Genomic DNA, 20309 nt, shown 5'->3' with positions numbered 1-20309 from the left:
ATTTTGGCCAAGTTAGAGCAAAAATCCGTTACTTATGTATATACAAACCATCTTGCTGAGGAGCAAGCTCGCTTGCGGTCAAAACGCATTTTATATTCACAAAAAAACCTAACTCAATATGTTCATAACACCTTTTGCTTAGTCAGCATTAATTAGTTTTAAACAATTTATAATTATGTAATTGGGATTTTTTATTGGAGATTTTATCCATTTGACACAAAGCCTGTATTTCTGAGCCCCTAAATCCTCTAACTAGAATCAATTTTTGAAATGTTATAACTCCTGGTTTATCTTCCTAGTAATCTGCATTTTGCATTTAGACAGTTTTTTTAAGCATTTCCATATTAGTATTTAGTTATGAAAAAGAAACATTGCACACCTAACCCCTATAATATTTTAAAAGAAGACGTATCATTTTGCGATTGATTTTAAGCATTGTGTAGCATGATTTTGCGCTGCTGATCGTTTTTGCTGCTTTTGTAGCATGCTTTTGGGCAGGAGTCACAAAAGTTTGTGAAGCATTTGACTTCGATTTAAATGGTTAAAACGTAAGGAAAACATGGCCAGAACTGGACTTCAAATCCCAATTACTTTTTTCCTGATCCCGATCATTATTCCTCTTTCCATTTGAATTTTTATCAAATATAAATCAAATTTTCAGTTCATTGTTTGTTTGTTCATGTTCTCAATATAAATTTATTGATCTTGTGTAGATGCACATTAAAAAAAATAAAATAATTAAATAAAATAAAATAAATGCTAATAACTTTAACTGCTTGATGTTACAATAACGATTGCTTCTCTGGCCAGATCCAATGAATTCGCAATTAGTTATTTCGAGACATCAATGGCCAAAGAGCAAATGGAAAAGCTTGCATGCAGTTAGAGCCAACATTTCGCTGACTAATAATGGACTAAAGTCTATCGATAAAACGAAACTAAACTTAATAATAAAAATAATACATAATCGTTTAGGGTAATAGTAATAATAGTAATAGTAACATAATCATAATATCGATCGACGCACACACTAATTGGAAACAAATTTACACATCTATACACAACACGACAGAGCAAAAGGTAATAGATAATAGGTACAGTGATAGATACAAAAATAGGTAATAGATTATTACACCTGAAGCTTAAGTTTACGCTCTTGTTGGTTTGGTCTAATTTGGCGGCATTACATAAAATAAGCGGGCTAGCTAGCTTAGCTCTATGGCAAACAGGCGATACGGCGGGCGTACACGCATAAATGGCACAGGCCAAAACGCGAGGCCTTCATCCCCCGATTCCCACCGATCCTCCAAAGTTAATGCGGCTGGCGGTAGTAGCGGAATAAAGGCCACAAACTCAACTCATTTGACAGCAACTGCAAATGCCATTTTGTAGACAAATCACATCCAGCACATCACAGGCAGATTTTACGTGTAAAAAAATAACTATAGGTACTATATATCATAACATATGTAGATATTCCCGCAGCAAGCATCCTCAGATTCCCGTCTCAGCTATGCCCTCGTCATCTGGAAAATTGCATAAATCTTATATTAGATTATAGCTCTCACGTAAGTGGATAATGTACAAATAATGCTATAAATAATTCAAATGTAAGAACATAACACATAAACTAAGACAGGCTAAAATGGGTTTTGAATTTTTCTCTATGCTTTTTTGGTTGCATATCTGATGTTGTTTAACCCGTAACCGTGTTCATGTGTCAATGTTAGTTACTTTGCCAGTGCGGTTAGAATTTCGTGTTTGTTTTTAGTCTTGGGTAAAAGCGAGTTAAAGCAAGTCATTTGGGTACGAAAACATGAAAATAAAGCCACACTATGGGTCTGTGTTGTTGTGGGTACAAACCTAAACAAAAGTCGACTTTTCTATCAATACCACCAGCCATCCTCATCGGCGACAGCCCCATCCTTGGCCACCGGTTCATCCTCATCCTCAGTGTCAGTGTCTGAATGCGACTTTGTGCTTTTGCAGATTCTTTCCTGATCTTGTTTGTTGTGTTCTATGACCTCCTGGAGATCCACATGCTCCTGAATGCTGCTGCTGCAGCTAGCCGATGATAGAGTAGCCGTTGTTTCATTGTTCAAAGGCTGCTGGTCATCATCGTCCTCGTCGTCATCCTCTTCATCATCATCACTGGACTTGTGCTTCTCTTCCTTGGTCAGCTGCTGCTGCTCCTGATCCTTGTCGGCCATTAAATCCGCATCCAGTTCCTCGGCCCTAGCCAAAGAAGCTCGTATGGGCAAGGTTCCCATTTTCGTTTGTGGTTGGCGCTCTAAGTAAATTTTAGTCACTTTTTTGTGGATTTTTTTTTTTCGGGGTTTTCGATTGGATTTTGTTTTTTTTTTTTAAGTTTTTTGATTGCAGGAGAAGAAGCATATGGAGTGTGTAGGTTAGGCGATATTTGTGTGATTTACATGTGTGTTTAATTGTGTGATGGATGTTTTTGTATGATTGTGAAAAGAAAGAAAAATAAATAAATTATTGAAAAATATTTGGTTAGTTACAATCTCAAATAAATTAGGAGAAAACCTAAGAAAACCGCAGCCAAAAAAATCAATAATAAAACACCATTTACAAATTAAAGAGCAGCCTGTATCCAGATTGTGTGTTCATATAAACAGATTTAGTTAATCAGCAAGAATTAATTATGAAACTTGATCCGAAAAGAAAGTGAATAATAGAAAAAAATCAGATGGAGTAGTGGAGGAAAGGGAATTGGAAATCTGGGGACTGAGGATTGAAGAGAAGTATCCTTTTAACTCACCTTCGTAGCCATCGTTGGCATGCAACTCAAGTGAATCGGCCAGCAAATGCTCCTTGCCCTCCAGCACCGCCAGCAAGCACTGATGGATGCAGACGTACTGATGCTCCGTCTGCACCATGAAAACGCGCTCTGCGAAAAAAAGCATAATTTTTAGGTTTTAAAAACTGTCGAAAGAAACAAATAGAAATATAAATCCGCACCCTTTCGCATGGCAAATACGATGCCAAAGATGTCAACATAGTCTGACTTGTGAATGTGCTGCAGAATGCGATCCAGGGCTATGAACGTGCCCGATCTTCCCACTCCCGCGCTGCAATGGACGATAATGGGACGCATATCCGTGCCGATGACATCGCGGAAGGCGCGCACAAAGCGCACAAGTGATTGCGGCGGCTCTGGGACTCCAAAGTCTGGCCAAGTGGTAAAGTGGAAGTGCCGCATTATCCGCGATTCGCAGTTCTGTGGGGTAAGGTGATTAAGGAAATCTGTAGAAGGTTAGCATTGCTTTAAATACTCACTCTTGAGACCATAAACTCGGATATGCTCCAGTCGTGAAAGTGCGTGTCGATGATCAACTGCACTTTTATGTCCCCGTAGAACATGGCCACCCGATCCACGGGCCAATACTGATCGCACTTCTCGCGACCCTTCTCGAAGCACCGCGTCAGCATGACAATGGCCCGAGAGTTACTCTCCCAGCACATCCGCCAGAATTCCTCGCGTGTCGAGTGCAATGGTCCCTGGGTGACGATAAATTCGCGCGGCGAATTGTGACCCGGCATATAGTTCGCGTTTATATAATCCGAGCCATCGTCATCGTCCACGGGCTGCAGTTTGAAGCGCGAATGATCGTAGGGCAGGATGTTAGTAAAGCGATTCTTGGGACGATTGCAGGGCAGATTGGCAAAGCTGCAGGCCTGATCTCGACCCACATGCTTAAGCTCCTCGAACTCCTCGCTGAAACGGAAATCCGAATCGGCCGACATAAGTCTGTAATGTTCGGCGAAATCTTTGACATGAACCGGACGATTGGGCGTGACATAGCCCTCGGGAAGGGCGGCCAGCTCATCCTGCATGCGGGCCAACTTGGAGGCGCGGCGGATCAGTTGGCAGCGGTGCTGGCAGTAGACCACCAGGAGCACCATTGCCACAAGCAAGACCGCCGCCATGGTGACGGCCACTATGGCAGTATCACTGCGTTCGGTGGTTATCGGTGAACTATACGCCGTATCCGTGAACTTGTCCTCGTCCGTAAAGGCACGCACCTTAATTCTGTAGGTGGTGCCAGCCCTCAGCGGACCGTTGCAATAGCCGGCCTGGTGCTTCTCACAGTTGGCCGATCCAATCGTAAAGTGCTCTGCCTCCAGGATGCTCCTCCTGCTGCCATTGGTGGTCAGGAATGGATTGTATGGTTCAATGGCTTGGTAGGGCAACCACACCGTGTATGCCTGCACATCCTGCCAGCTGGGCATCTCCAAGCCCGACGCATTCTTGCCCACATCTTCGGCTATAATTATCGTGTAGAACCTCACCATGCCATGGGCATTGGAGAAGTAACCTTGCCGGAAACTAATCTCTATGGTGCTACTCGTTCTGCTCACTTCTAGGGGCGTGACACTAGGTTCCGGAACAGGAGGTGCTAGAATGGGCATAACTTGGATATGCTCCCTTTCAGCCCCGTAGCCCAAAGCAGACCTGGCTTGTATCCGGAATATATACTGGTTGCCGGGTACCAAACCTCCAATCCGGCCCTGCGTGGCATTCGCCAGGAATTCGTAGCTTGATACATCTGCTGCATCGTCGGCATTCTGGCAGGTAATGCGGAAATATTCGATGGGTCCATGCTGCTCGCCGGGTTCCAAAATCCACTCGAAGGTCACCTCACCCGGCTGCACATCACTTGGCTGGAAGTAGTCCACTTTTCCGGGCGGAGCAGCCAGTGTTTGATAGCTCGCCGAGATGGGAGCACTGCTGCGCATCAGCGTGCTACCGGGAACATCCGAATCCGTGCCCTGAGTGGAACCCGCACGCACCACCACGGTAAAAGTGTAATTGTGATACGGCCGCAAGCCCTGCAGCGTAATCTCAGACTTTTTGGTCACATTCTGGAGCAATTGTGGTGCCTCCTCATCTGCACTGAGGTACTGCAGTTCAAAATCCGTAAATTCCCCAGCAGGAGCTGTCCAATTTAGGCTTATCTCACGCGCCTCCACCTGGATGGCCTTTAAATCACTGATGGGCAGCGGATGCAGCCGATATAACCTTTGGACTGGTAAACTGGCCACTCCTCCACTCACTGTCCATACGGTAACGTTATATAGCTTGCCAGGCGTCAATCCCGAGAAGCTCAACTTGCGTTCCGTATCGTTGGCCAGTTTTTCCTTATCCTTGATTTTTGGATCGCCCATCGAAAAGCGGTAGATATCGAAGCGAGAGATGGCCGCCGGCGTAGGCGTGTAACTCAGAGTCACAGTTTCATCCTGACCCTGTTCGTGACCCGCATTTGCGATGAACACATCAGATTGGATGAGCGGCATAGTGCGCGTAGAGAGATGAGTGGTTCCGGAACGGATGCCATTGGAGCTGGCTTGTACCTCAAAGCGATACTGACGACCAGGCGATAGTTCTTCAATGGGAATTCGAACGCTGGGCGAGCTTACTAAAGGGTTTTGGGTGGAAAAATAGTATTAACATGTACACAACCGTGAGAAATCTCCATATCTACTTACAATCCTCCAGCTGGCTAACATTCTTGAACTCCACACGGTCCGCCTCATCAGTGGGCCACCACTTGAGTGTGTAGAAATCGACATGACCATCGGGTCTGGGCCATTCCAAAGTGAGATTGCGTGAGTCCACCAGAGGTACTACATTCGAAACCGGTTGCGGTGGCATCGTCACATTTAGTTCGAGAGGATGAGGGCTCTCGACGCCAGAGCTCACGGTGTTCACCTGCACCAGATAACGTTCGCCATAGTGCATGTCCTCGATCCTCGCCTCGTTCTCGTGCAAACCGGAAATCCGCTGCCAGAGCGATGCATCCGTGCGGTAGCGCACTGCATACTCACTGAAATCGCTGCCCTCCGGCGGTTGCCAATGGAGCACCACAAGATTCGTGTGCACCGTCTGCAAAGTGAGATTCTGCGGTGGTTTGGGAACTGTCAAGGAATGAAGGAATGAAGGAATATGAATTAATGTAGAATTTCGCAATAAAACTATATCGTTTAACTCATTCTTTGAATAAAAATTATATTCATTGTGATTGGAAAATAATCAAGCTAGCTCGAACAGAAAAACGACAATTTAAAAAAGTATCCGTAGACAAGAAATGGTTACACTACAACCTGTTTGGCCTGTCCACTCATTAGGAGTGGAGTAGCTTAATACAAGAATTGAATTCATATTTAACAGGATTATGGCATATATTAACAAACGTTGCTGTGTCGAATCAAATTCGAGCGTTGCAACATTGTATTTAAACCAGATATTAAGGTAGTTGTTTTTATTAGCAAACAAACCTGATGACATGAATTCTAAATTTAAACATTTAAAACCTAAAATTTCTGTATTCTCGTTTACATGCGTCCATATAGAAGTATGTATAATACACTTACAAACTGCCTGAAAATAGGAGTGCGGTTCGCTTCGAATTCCGTGGCTGATGGCGTGCACCTTCACCTCGTAACCGGATCCGGGGTGCAAGTAGTGGATCGTCAGGCTCGTATCGTTGGTGTCCATTGTCCGCTCCTCGCGCGTTCCATTACGCTGGTAATGGACCTCGTAGCGGTCCTGGCGAGAGTTTACATCACTCCGCCAGCTGAGCATGAGACCCTGGTCGATGCTCTTAAGTTCCTGGATGAGTGGCGCCGCGGGACGTGTGTAGCGTGTGATGTCGCTAGCATTGGAGGCCACTCCCTTGGACAACGCCTGCACGGAGATCAGGTAGCGACGTCCTGCCAGCAGTGAGTCTAGCGTGTACTCCGTGAGATTCGTGGTGATCTGGGATTCCGTGGCAACTGGAAACAGTGGCGGCACTTCGCTCGCATTTGTCTGCTCGTGGTAGCTAAGGGTAGACAATAATGGTTATTTGTATTAAAAATCTAAAGACTAGTTTAGAAATAAATAAATATAAATTTATTTAAGTGAATCAAACCAGTCTTCAGAGGTATGCCACTTTGGAATCGGCTTAAGTTTGGTAAAGTTATGGACTCTCGAAGTCCAATTTTGGGTCACTCTTTTACAAGACATCGAAAAATTAGAAATAACTAACATGAAAATGGGTCAAAAATTTGATCAACCTTAAATTGAAAATTTTGAATGCAGATTTTCAGAGAATCAAATCACAAGTCTTTAGAGGTATGCCACTTTGGAATCGGCTTAAGTTTGGTAAAGTTATGGACTCTCGAAGTCCAATTTTGGGTCACTCTTTTACAAGACATCGGAAAATTAGAAATATCTAACATGAAAATGGGTCAAAAATTTGATCAGCCTTAAATTGAAAATTTTGAATGCAGATTTTTAGAGAATCGAATCACAAATCTTTAGAGGTATGCCACTTTGGAATCGGCTTAAGTTTGGTAAAGTTATGGACTCTCGAAGTCCAATTTTGGGTCACTCTTTTACAAGACATCGGAAAATTAGAAATAACTAACATGAAAATGGGTCAAAAATTTGATCAACCTTAAATTGAAAATTGTGAATGCAGATTTTTAGAGAATCGAATCACAAGTCTTTAGAGGTATGCCACTTTGGAATCGTCTTAAGTTTGGTAAAGTTATGGACTCTCAAAGTCCAATTTTGGGTCACTCTTTTACAAGATACGAAAAATTAGAAATAACTAACATGAAAATGGGTCAAAAATTTGATCAACCTTAAATTGAAAATTTTGAATGCAGATTTTTAGAGAATCGAATCACAAGTCTTTAGAGGTATACCACTTTGGAATCGGCTTAAGTTTGGTAAAGTTATGGACTCTCGAAGTCCAATTTTGGGTCACTCTTTTACAAGATACGAAAAATTAGAAATAAATAATATGAAAATGCGTCAAAAATTTGATCAACCTTAAATTGAAAATTTTGAATGCAGATTTTTAGAGAATCGAATCACAAGTCTTTAGAGGTATACCACTTTGGAATCGGCTTAAGTTTGGTAAAGTTATGGACTCTCGAAGTCCAATTTTGGGTCACTCTTTTACAAGATACGAAAAATTAGAAATAAATAATATGAAAATGCGTCAAAAATTTGATCAACCTTAAATTGAAAATTTTGAATGCAGATTTTTAGAGAATCGAATCACAAGTCTTTAGAGGTATACCACTTTGGAATCGGCTTAAGTTTGGTAAAGTTATGGACTCTCGAAGTCCAATTTTGGGTCACTCTTTTACAAGATACGAAAAATTAGAAATAAATAATATGAAAATGCGTCAAAAATTTGATCAACCTTAAATTGAAAATTTTGAATGCAGATTTTTAGAGAATCGAATCACAAGTCTTTAGAGGTATACCACTTTGGAATCGGCTTAAGTTTGGTAAAGTTATGGACTCTCGAAGTCCAATTTTGGGTCACTCTTTTACAAGATACGAAAAATTAGAAATAACTAACATGAAAATGCGTCAAAAATTTGATCAACGTTAAATTGAAAATTTTGAATGCAGATTTTTAGAGAATCGAATCACAAGTCTTTAGAGGAAGTCCAATTTTGGGTCACTCTTTTACAAGACATCGGAAAATTAAAAATAACTAACATGAAAATGGGTGAAAAATTTGATCAACGTTAAATTGAAAATTTTGAATGCAGATTTTTAGAGAATCAAACCACAAGATTAAAGAGGTATGTCACTTTGAAATGAGTTTTAATTTGGTTAAGTTATGCACTCGGGAGTTCAATTTAATTTATTATATTTTGTATTATATTTTTGGCTGTTATAAAATCCCGTCTACCCACTTCTAATATATTTGCAGAGTAACATAACTCACCTGATTCGGTAGGCATCCTGTCGCCCCGTTTCCGCCGGTTCCCAGGAGATGTGCAGAGCATTGCTGCGATCGTCGAGGAATCCGCCCAGACTGCGAACGGGTCGGGGACGCAGCGTAACCTCCGCGTTGACTGGCCAGGAGTTCACATTGTCCGCAATTGTTTTGACCACCACTTCGTACGTGCGACCGGGCTCCAAAACATCCGGATAGTCAAAGAACACCGAATCACCTTCCGCTCCGCGTGGTACATTGAATATTCGCCTCGAGGTGGAGAGCATCACCTGGTAGCCATTAAACTCGCTGTAGGTTCGCGGTGGATCCCATCTCACCCGAAAGGAACTCGACGTGGTGAAGGACTCGTCGAAGGTGACATCTAGAACGCGTTCTGGCACGGTGAGATATCTCGCTGTGGTTGGAATCGATGACGTCTCATCCTCGGAGACCGTCTGCACCGAGATGTTGTACTCTCTACCCGGAACGAGCCCCTTAAAAGCCGCCTGAGCCGGTCCTGGTGGTTCCCCCTCCCGCTCCACATACAATACACTCTGAATTGCATCATCCGGCGTTATGGAGACCTTGTAGTGGGTGTAGATTCCGGCGGGATATGGCGGTTGCCACAGCACCAGCAGGGTGGTCTCATTCCGGAACCAAACGATGAACTTGCCAGGCGTGTTGGGTTCTATGCAGCAAATGGAGATGCAGCAAGCAGAGAGGGATTCGAAGATGCAATGAGAGTTGAATAAATGCGAACCTAAACTAATATCTAAGGTGAGTTTATTAATAGGGGTTTGGGTTAGAGCAGTCTAATGGGATTAGGTATTAGGGTGTTCGAAGAATATTAAATTCTAACTAAAGAGGGGGATCTACATAGCAAAATAACACTAACAAATCAAACATTGGCATTTAAATAATGCTTTACAAAAGTTTAGAACAGCTATGTTACGATTAAAAGTTTATGTTATAGCTTCAAATTCAGTATAAAAATAAATGTGTAAAGAAATATTTATAGTTGCGATTTGATCATGAATATTTATCTAAAATTATTTACAAGAAAATTATAAAATATCACCATTTAGGCTTAAAGCGATAAAATAAATGCAACATTTAAGACAAATAAGGACGCGACACGCCCGACACAGTGGTACCCAAATCCTGAGCCAATCGGGGGAACACCAATTATCTCCAAACATTCAATTTCCAAATCGATTTGGGCACCACTCCATAAAAGCGTTACGATTTAAATATTAATCAACTGACAAGTTAACCATTTATTAACAAAATAACTAAAAAGGCAATAAGCTAATGGTAAGAATTAAGAATTCGCTTGAGGAATTAAGGATTTAGGTTGGAGTGTAAAGAAGGTTACCTTCTGGGTGCTCAGATTTTCAGATTCCCGCCGACTTGAGCGCATTATAGATATAAAGTGAGAGACACGAGAGACAAATAGAATTTAATGTTAGTCATGGCCCATCACCGGAGATTACGGGTTGCAGTTAGCGGATATTCGGATATATCGGATTATGCTGGATATATTCCAGGAGGATTAGAAGTTGCACCTGCGGTGCGGACTACGCGTTCCTGTCCGCTGGCCCGACTTACTTGTGGTGAAGTTGCGACTCGTGTAGGCCACCGATTCCTTGCCCTGATAGACGGAGTACGCCTGGACCTGGTAGCTCCCCCCGGGAGTCAGTTCCTTGGCCGAAAGCTGCAGCGTTTCGTTGCCCTCCAGCGAGTAGCTGCGCTCGAAGGGAAGATCCGTGAGGCCCAGCACCCGGATCCGGAATCCCGAATACCGACCAGTCCCCGGCGGTCGCCACGTTATAAAGGCACTTTTGCTAGAGCGCAACTGAACGCTCAAGTTAGCCGGCGGATCGGGAGCTGTTTGGAGGAAAAATTATGATAGACAGATAAAATTTTATTTCTAAAATACATATTTTATTCATATCGTTCTAGATATCATCAATAGAACCATTAGTAGAGTGCTTAGATCCATTTAAATGTTGGATTCTTACATATTGTGGTTTAAACTCACCTGTTGTTATGTTCACCGTCCAGGTGAGCAGCTCCTGATGCGTGGAGTTGGTGTAGTACAGCCAGAAGTTGTACTCTGTGCCCGGCAGAGCTCTCGAGAACTTGATGTCCTTGCCAATCTCGCTGGCAGGGATCGTGGTGTTCGGCTCCGGGAAGCCAAAGGGCGGACTGTAGTCGATTCTGTAAAAGGCGTTGTCATTGCTGCTCGCATTTGGAACATTAATCACCAGATCAGCGGCATTCGTGTGCTAAAAAAAAAACACATAAGATAAACAGATTACAATTTGTGTTGATATATTACAACTAAAAAGTAACCCAAAAAAAGGTTGATGCTACCTAAGTAATAACAGATAAATCATATACATATAAATAAAAACTAAATCAAGAGCTCTTAGCAATTAAGAGCCAACCAACGAAAACTTCTCAAGTCGTAGTTAATAGCGTCTATAAATATTCTTAAAAACAGTTTAATTAGGACTGAACAAATAAATCAAGTTCTAACCGCAAAAATTACGTAAGTTGGGGTTTTTTTCGTCGACGTAAATCTATATAATGCTTAAAACAAATCACCTGGTAAAATATTTCAAGTCACAGATAGAACAAGAGAGAGAGAGAGATAAAAAGTTTAAATTAACGAAAGCAGTTCTAGTGCAAAGATTATTCATATTCAGAACTAGAATTTTTGTGATTTATAATCAGAAAAAAGGAATTATATTTGATGTATTATATTCATGTTTATCATTTCTAATATAAACTATTGCACAGACATGGTCTATTTTGATAAGAAAAAGGGTAAGTTTATTCCTCTGTCTATAATATACTGAGGCGCCTAGAGAAACAATCATGTAAACGAGTTTGCCCGTGAGTCCTCAAGGGTATATCAATCCATATTATATTCTACTGTGGGTTGTCTCCTTAGATCCGCAGTGCTTACCTCAAAACTGACCTACATTTGTGCAATCATTCTTGCCCGACGATCCCCCATTAATCACACAGATAACGCTCACAACATACTTAAAATCGAGAGATAAGAGCGTGGATCTCTTGATGATCATGACTACATATAATATATATATAAATGGGCAGCACAATGCCAATGAAAGTGACTCACGCGGGTTCCGTTTGGGTGCTAGTGATTGCATCTCGTGCTGTGCAGTTATTGCAATTGGAATTATATAAACCAAACCCACAACACATGGACCACACATGACCGACCTCGACATCAGTTATCTTCATTGGGCGGCCTTTGGAATGGCCATCTATATAATGAGCACACAGTGGTTTTTTCCACAACCCCGACCTCATTGCTATTTTAGCAAAAATAGGGAAAATCACGTCGGATCTTCGTATTTCTTTACCCTTCCTGTTTGTTTTTACCTTTAGGTATGCGAAAACACAACACTAGTGTCATTTACACATATACAAAATCTGTTTACGAGACCGTCAGATAGGAATTTTTCTTAGACCAGTTATAGCATTTCGATCGTATTTCCTGTCTGGCTCATCAAAGGTAAATAAAGTCTTTAGAAATGCGAATTGTTATTTGATCGATTCCAAGGATTTTCAGGAATGTGCGGATTTGCATTACATAAAGGGTAAACTGATGTCAAATGATCTTCTTTCTGTGGATTCAGTTACATGTTTATTCATTTTTTATTTATAGATAACAATATTTATCATAACAAATCGAACTGCACCATTAGAAATTTAAGAGAATCATTTATAATTATCCTCATCTTAGAACTTATTTTATTTACAATTATTATATAATTTCAGTGATCTACTTAACGCGCATGTTTTCATTTTTATGGAGATAAAATATTATAAAAGATTTATACAAATAAATCGAAGAACGGAATAAAATCGCTTTAATGTTCTCATCCTGAAGCTTTAATTTTGTTATAAATATCTCTAGTACCTGTTAATTAGTCAAATAAAATGCAATTTCGCAATGCTAATATAATGCAAAAACTAAATTAGCAGATGCCGATCTATTTGTTTTATTGTTTCCACTGGCAACCTGTTAATTCCCCATGGCCCGATCAACTGATGGGTGGTATATATATATATATGCATATATACATATATGAATGATAATGACGCTAATCACGTTTGGAACGTTATTTGGACATTAGGCTAATGCTGACGTCAGCCCGACAACGGATATGGGATATCAAATTTCTGGGGCTAACCGAAAAAACACCGAAAGATTGAATTTCCGACCATGCAAATGCTAGAAAAACATATCCGGAAAATTGCAATTGAAAACTGTGAATGGGAATAGGCTGGAAACACTTGAATGGTAGGAAAAACAAATTTTCCTACGCTTGAAGTAAATATGCAATTTAAATATGATTTCTTAACTTAATTTAGCAGTTGTTGTTTTTATTGCATGTCACATGCAACTGACAATGAGTAATAACAATAGCAAATTGCATGTGAAAACGGAAGTTAAAGTGGCTTTTAGGCAAATCAAACCAAAAACGATCAGCCGCCCATTTCTCACAATAGTATCCCCCCTTTCATCATCGACACCTCTGATCACGCCTCCTATCGTTTCCCCCTTTGTTATTTAATATTTTGTCCTTCAATTTGCAAAATGAATTTGACCTTTAAGCCTAAATGATCATACTAATGGTCATAATTAGGATGATGGATATGATTATGACAGTGATGAGGCGGAAACAAAACAGAAGTCGTTATCTTATATAATGTGGTATTTGAATATATATGTTGATATTTGAAAAAAGGAGTTAACAACAAAACAGTGACAATATTAAACACAAAAATGATATATTAATATAAATCGAATAAATGCCAGTATTTTAATGCAAAATACAAGTAGCTGTTTACAATAAACACATGTACACACTTATGCGAAAAAAATAATGCAATACCGGGTAAATAATAACACAAAATTGTGCATAAACTATTGTCAAACCTCTGAAACAAGATAATCGATAGGTAAAAGCCTCAAATCAATTTTAATGGCCATACTTAATAACATGGTTTGAATAAAATGATATCGAACCACTAAATACTTCCTTTGAACATCGATTAGTCTTCAGACGGTGCAATCGATTATTTCGATTTATTTGCACACACTATCATTTGTTTAATCGGCAGTTACTTACATTTGGGTTAAGCTATTTTGATTGACAATTTAAGTTGTATTTTTTTGTTTTTATTGGGACTTGCCTTTCACTTTTTTTGTTCACCCACTGGGACTTTTTGGGAAAGTTTCGGAATAAAATAAATATCGTTCAAATTTTGTCAGAGAGAAAATGATTAGCCTCCTCCAAAATATCATTTTAAATATCGATTTTTGCAAATAATTCTAATCATGCACCTTAATGTATTCAAGAGAACTTTAAATAAACAACCAATTTTTGTTAACTCCCCATAATTACTAAACCAATAGTTTTATAATAGTTTTTCACTAAGTGATTTGAAAATATGAATACAGTGCGAAAATATCGCTTAAATCGAAATGAAGCCGGGCGGTAAAAAAAAAAATAAATAAACGCAACTCAAATTGAAATCGCAAACGTGGAATGCGTGAGATCGAATTTAAGGCTTGTTTTTCTTGTGGATGTGTGATTTTTTTTTTGTGAGTATAAAACGCTGTAGGTTGTTTGCTAATTATTTTTATGCGCGTGCAAGCGAGATGGACAACTCGAAAAAAAAATAAAACACAAATCCAATTCAAAATCAAAAGGCAAAACCAGTTAGGTGGGCCACAAACTTCTCTTGAATTTTGCTTTAATTTTTGACATGCGTAGTTTTTTGTTGGTTATTTTTTTTTTGTTTTTTGCCATATCCATATTTTCGTGTTCAATAAACAAATTGTCGTTTTATGTCCCTCCTCTTCCACCTAATTTTAACTTATTTTGACTAAGCAATTTTTTTTCGCTAGCTGGTTATTAACTTGTTTTTTATTTGTTGTGTTTCTGTTCAGGTCGAGTTGGCCCAGTTTTTTGTGTTGGCCCCGCAATTAATATCAATTAATTAGTAGTTGCTTTGTCAGAACAGAAAGAGAGAGAGCAAGAATTTGGTACAACGATTAACGTACAAAAATAATGGGATATCAGCACAAAAATTAGTCAGAAGTCATGGAAGTTGAATATGCCATGTAAACTCAGAGAGCAGAAAAATTCAAAAAAATATATATATAATAATTATATTGATAAATGGACATTTTAACAACCACAAATGTTACACAAAAAAAAAATTGTATAAAATTAATACATTTGTAAGAAAAGGTTAGAAAGTCTTTTTTATAAATTAAAAAACAAACCAAGAGTTCAGCACCCTCTGGTGAATAAATTATATTATAGGACCCCAAGCAAGTGATATCTATTCTTAGAGCCCTACAGTACAATTGATGGGGTCTATAGTGAAGTGCAAATAGAGATTAACAAGCCATAAATGGATATACATATATATATTTTCTGATTCTCTATTTGAGTTGTCACTTAGCAAATAGATTTCGCTTCCTACCTTTTTTATTTTACATTTTTTGTTGTTTTCTGAGAGAAAGCAACAGATTCTTCTGGAGTTCGCTGGTCTTTTTTCCTTGCACATTTTTGAAAGGTAAGTTAACATAAAATACTGTGAAATTCTAGCATTCCAATGGGTGTGTGCTCCATTTAGCCCAACTCCACCCGCATGCCAATTAGTAGTAAATATCTCCCTCTAACCCCTCGTTGCCCCACTCCACCAATTTGGCTTCTTCAGCTGCCATATAAACAATGGTAATACAAAAAAAAGAAAACAGAAAAGAAGGTGCCAACAACCCATAAAGCAGGCAAACTGGCACTACAAAAAAAATCTAATAAAAAAGAAGCACCCACAGTAAGTGGATGAAACAGTAGCATCTGAAGAATCAGAAAAGGAGAAGCCAGAGAACCAAGCACCCAAACACAGAAAAAGAAAACAAAATTTCAATTAATTGAGCCAAAGTTAATTTTACATCGGTCCTACAAATTGTAAACAAAAAGAGGGGAGCATTAACTTGCTATTGAGTAGTTTTCCGTCTTTAATTTCGTTTTTCGTAGGGTGGTTTGGTTAATTTCCCTCAACACATATCCAAACACTTGACACAGTTCCAATACTATCCAAAAAAGGGGGAACGGATCAGCTCATTTGCCGGCACTATAGTTGATCTCTTCAATTTTAATTGAATTTTCTGATAGCTCTCAAACAATGACAAGACTAAACAAAATAATTTATTGATGGATTTTGTTTGCAGTTAATTTAACAAAAAAAGAGGTAGTTCTTATGCAAGCAGTACCCTTTAATAAAATAAATTGTAAAGCTCAATGACTTTATTTACAGAAAAAAGTTTAGATAATTTTTGACTTAATCGTAACTCAATCGAATTAATTTTTAAAATTTCATATATTTTCTTAAAACTTGTAGGTGATGTCGCTTTTTTCATTGGAAGTATTTTAAGAGAATGGTGGTGCTAACATATCTTTTTTAACAAGTGATAAATTACCAAATAAGTAATAACTCCTTTGAAGCTCTAAAATACGGTTAAGTAAGTATTATTTTTAATGGAAACTAACTACGTTATCTAGAAATGCTTGAGACTATTGCATTTGACGATACCCTGGTGTTTTGAAAACATTAAAAAACCACTCACACTTACACTTTGTGGTTACGCTGTCGGCATTCCGCCCCACTCTCTCTGCACCCGCAAAAAAGGTGGCTGATGTCATCGCCAATCTTCTTCGCTGGCATTTTTTCTACATTTTTTTTGGACGCTTAGTAATACGAATACTTTTGGCCAAGTTCGGGCGATAAGCAGGCACGTAATGACCCGCGATCCGCAATCGCGCAAATGCCCAGATAAAATAAAAGCCAAAGTCAAGGCGGTAGATACACGTGAGGTATAAAACATGCAGCACAAATCGACCAACAAAATGTTATTAAAGCAAAAATAATAAATAGGGTTTTTAGAACCCAAAAAAAAAGTAATTTTGTAAATATATTTTATGGTAATGTAATTATGTATTATTTAATTTTAAAAATTCAATTATCATAAAGGATATATATTCTAAAACTGTTAACCTATAAAAATTACTAAGTTGTTGCTTATAAAAACTAAGATTGGTTTGAAATGATGTTGAAGCATGAAAAGAACATCGACATTTTTTTTGAGTGAGGAAGTTCCGATGACAGCGACATCAGAACCAACCTTGAGCTTTACTTGCGTTCGCTTTTTACTCTTTTTATATTTTTTTTTACTTTTTACTTGTTGCTTTGGGATTTTGTTTTTATTGTCTTTCGCTTGTGCTCAACAATGCGACAACAATGCAAAACGAAACAAGTTTTGTAAACGAAACAACAGCAGCTAAAATAAAAAAATCAGTCAATAAAACAAGGAATAATGACTGGAATAGGCCCACAAATCACACAGCAAAATCACACACACTTGGGGACCTTAATCACGGGATTCATCACCTGTAGGAGTCAGAAATTACCTGCCATTAACTTTAGACCGACTTGGGTCTAAAATACATATGTACATACTTTTCACAAGTTCCGAACTTAATTGAGCAATTTTAAATATGTACGAAGTCTTTTGAGACAATCAAGTTAGGTTCCTTTATTAAATAAAACGACCAAAAGTAGTTTATAGTCATTGCGAATAAAGTTATAATTTATGTAAATTTATAATTAATATTAATAATAATATAGGAACGTCTTTTCGTGGATATTAGGAGATTTATAAATCATTAGAATTTGGTCAAATAACAAATAAGCAAGGTTTGAAACATAAAAATAAAACAAAGACTGAAAATATATATTTATACTATTCTTATCAGGTTTTCTTAAAATCTGTATTCAGTTTGAATTTAGTTTTATTTTAGTGAGCGGCTAATCAAGTTGATATTGAAATAATATAACAAAGAGCTAAACTCAACTATAACCGGCCAAACGAGTTCCCAAAACGCTACCAACAAAGCAAAAACTAAATAAAGACTTTAACTGACAATAAAATTGGAAAATAGTTAAGGTGTAATTTTTGTAAAGTTCAGAATGTGATGATTAAATACACAATGTTGTTTTCAACAAGAATCCAATTACTGTTATATTAAACATTTTTTATTACAATTAAGGGAGGGTTTAATATTGGGCCTTTAAACCCCATATCCATCTAAAATGTGTATACTATATAATAATATTAAAAATGTATCTATGATTATTTTTTCAACTAGTTCCGTTTTTGTGATCACTTTGTGAAATTCGATTCAAGGACATAAGTCCTAAAAAATTTTTAAAATGTTCCCCTTAAGAGGTAACCATTTTTTTTTGTTTTACCTGTAGTTTTATCTTTATCTCGATATTTTTTTTTACTCACCTGAGTCAAAAAAATTGTCAAAATTCCAACAACAAGCCACACGTATTGCTGTTGCTGTGAATGGTGGTGGTATTGTTGTTGTAATCGCCGCCGCTTTCGTCCATGTGTTTGTCTTTGTATTTGTTGCTGCTGGTGATGTGCCCGTAATAGTTGTTGTTTTCGCGTGGCACAGTCCATTTTCAAGTACAGTAAAACTCAATGATTGTCGAAGGTTTCGCAGATTTTCGTTTTACTTTTTTGGGGAGTTTGTGGCTTTTGTTTTATATTTTTTATGGCTATAACATGGTCATTCGTTTGTATTGCACACGTATACACATATATGCACTCAACATACATTTACATTTTTATTATTACTTAATTAATATTGCACTTGTATTGCACTCTCTATAACGGGCAATGGGAGAATAATAGGTGAGTAAAAAAGAAATGTGGGACCATTGTAATCGTTTTTTGATCTGATTTTCATTTATGACCGCCGGCGAATGCGAGGAAAATGTTTTATGGGCAAACAAATTTATAACGGCACTGTCGCTCACACACATAGAGATATCGGTTGTAGAAAGAGAAGAAGCAGAAGCGAAAGCTGCAGGTGAAAAGCAACAAAAAGAGAGTAAGAGAGAGGCACTACTATCTTTATCTTTGTTGTCAACGAGCAAGGGAGAGGGGAGATAAAAATATAAACCACGCACAAGTGCGTGTGCGTTGCACGTATGCAAGTGTGTGATTTACAGTGAACAAAAACAGGCGCTTGATGCACACAGGCACACGTAAACGGTGACTGTAACGGCGCTTTACTACAAGTACAGTGGTCTACCCGCTGATTAAACCAAATAAAAGGAAACAAGATTATATGATATGTAAGATATTTTAAAACTACACCATTCAATTAGGAAAATGTATTTAAATTGAAAAATAATAACGTGGTGATTCATTATTCATAACAATATTACAAAACTATAGTGGAGTCTTATATCACTCTCGAAAATAAAGGAAATTTTACTACAAAATTTGAATTTAGAAAAAAAGCCAAATTTAAAGTTACTTTATAATTATGAAAATGAAAAAAATAAAGTGTATAAATGAAAGTAACTTTTTTCATGGTTTTATGATTTATATTTCGATCACAACAATTGGTCCACATTAGCGAGTGTGCACTTTTTTTGCTACCGTTGTTATTGTTGCTGCATTACGAAATATCCAGCAATTAACAGACAATTGTTGTTGCCGCCGCTTTTTTGCACTTAGTTTTTGCACTGCCACTAGGTTGTGTGCGTGTTTGTGTGAAGTAAGTTTAAATAAATTACAATAGCGGGCGGTTAATGGTGATTGCATTAAATGCTAATTGCACGCATTTACTTTTCATCCGCCCTTTCTCTCACTCTCTTTATGCCCACTCTTTTCTCCCACACTGACACACAGGCACGCACACTGATGCACTGGCCCACACAAGCACAGAAACTAAAAGCGGCGGCGCAACAGCGTCATCCACAAAAAAATTCACTTGACTGTTGCTCTTTTTCTCCTGCTTCTTCTTGTTTTTGTTGCACACCAATTAAAAACAAACTAGTCACGTTTCATTTTAAATGGAAAACATAAAAAAAGAACATAAACTTCTAGCGCGTCGGCGCAACTCGATAAAAAAAATAAATTCCACAGAAAAAAATAAAATTTGTTAGCAACAAATATTAACCGATATTTATACGCATAAATTTTTATTCGCCGAAAACTTGTTGCTAATTACAATTATTGACAACAAAACAGGCACTGAGAAGGAGTCAAAATACACGAAACATACGAATAGAGTGACAAAAACGGACACGAAAATACAAGTCGAACGTCGCCGCTACAACAAAAAACAACGAGTGTGACCGCAGACGGTAGTGCTGGAAATACATCGAATAATATCGATGTTTAAATGATTTTGGCGTAAATGCGTTTCTCACGTTTGGATTTCTAGTATTTTTTACGGTCTTACTAAAGGGATAGCTGGTGGCGCCACATATAATTTTTGCAAATTTTATAGGGGTTTTTATAGTAGTTATAGTTTTTATGGTAGTTTTTTTATGGTAGTTTTTTTATAGTAGCTTATTGACAACATTATTGCTGTATAATTTTATTTTTTAATTTAATTTTATAATTTTTATTTATAT

The 20309-nt window shown here is 38.2% G+C and overlaps 1 protein-coding gene across 8 annotated transcripts; it reads right to left on the bottom strand.

The window, feature by feature from the left end:
* Positions 1–682: 682 nt before the first annotated feature.
* Positions 683–20046, bottom strand: LOC108039387 (tyrosine-protein phosphatase 10D). 8 transcript variants are annotated; one of them, XM_017116384.1, is made up of 12 exons: positions 19955–20046; positions 18160–18543; positions 10792–11038; positions 10359–10637; positions 8760–9438; positions 6397–6845; positions 5512–5940; positions 3301–5441; positions 2983–3241; positions 2783–2911; positions 1864–2308; positions 683–1526 (listed from the first exon to the last, which is right to left on the bottom strand). In XM_017116384.1, exons 2-11 carry the CDS (start codon positions 18334–18336, stop codon positions 1887–1889), a joined length of 5211 nt encoding a protein of 1736 aa, XP_016971873.1. In that variant the 5' UTR covers positions 18337–18543; positions 19955–20046; the 3' UTR covers positions 683–1526; positions 1864–1886. The 8 variants fall into 8 exon arrangements, with proteins under 8 accessions (XP_016971873.1, XP_016971877.1, XP_016971875.1 ...); XM_017116388.1 differs by having other exon boundaries at positions 19977–20033; XM_017116386.1 differs by having other exon boundaries at positions 19901–20027.
* Positions 20047–20309: the final 263 nt, after the last annotated feature.

The sequence above is a fragment of the Drosophila rhopaloa genome, unplaced genomic scaffold, assembly GCF_018152115.1.
Source record: "Drosophila rhopaloa isolate 14029-0021.01 unplaced genomic scaffold, ASM1815211v1 contig_3, whole genome shotgun sequence".
Taxonomy (NCBI): Eukaryota; Metazoa; Arthropoda; class Insecta; order Diptera; family Drosophilidae; genus Drosophila; species Drosophila rhopaloa.
Note: the sequence above shows the minus strand (reverse complement) of the source record. Positions and strands in the feature narration are given on the sequence as shown.

What these genes read in the sequence shown, in the direction of transcription:
- LOC108039387 (XM_017116384.1), bottom strand. Translation starts at nt 18,336, where the DNA reads ATGGACTGTGCCACGCGAAAACAACAACTATTACGGGCACATCACCAG. An exon ending in CTCCTATTTTCAGGCAGTTT is followed by an intron (nt 5,941 to 6,396) that starts GTAAGTGTATTA and finishes ATTCCTTGACAG; the next exon opens with TTCCCAAACCACCGCAGAAT. An exon ending in CCGAGTTTATGGTCTCAAGA is followed by an intron (nt 3,242 to 3,300) that starts GTGAGTATTTAA and finishes CTTACCCCACAG; the next exon opens with AACTGCGAATCGCGGATAAT.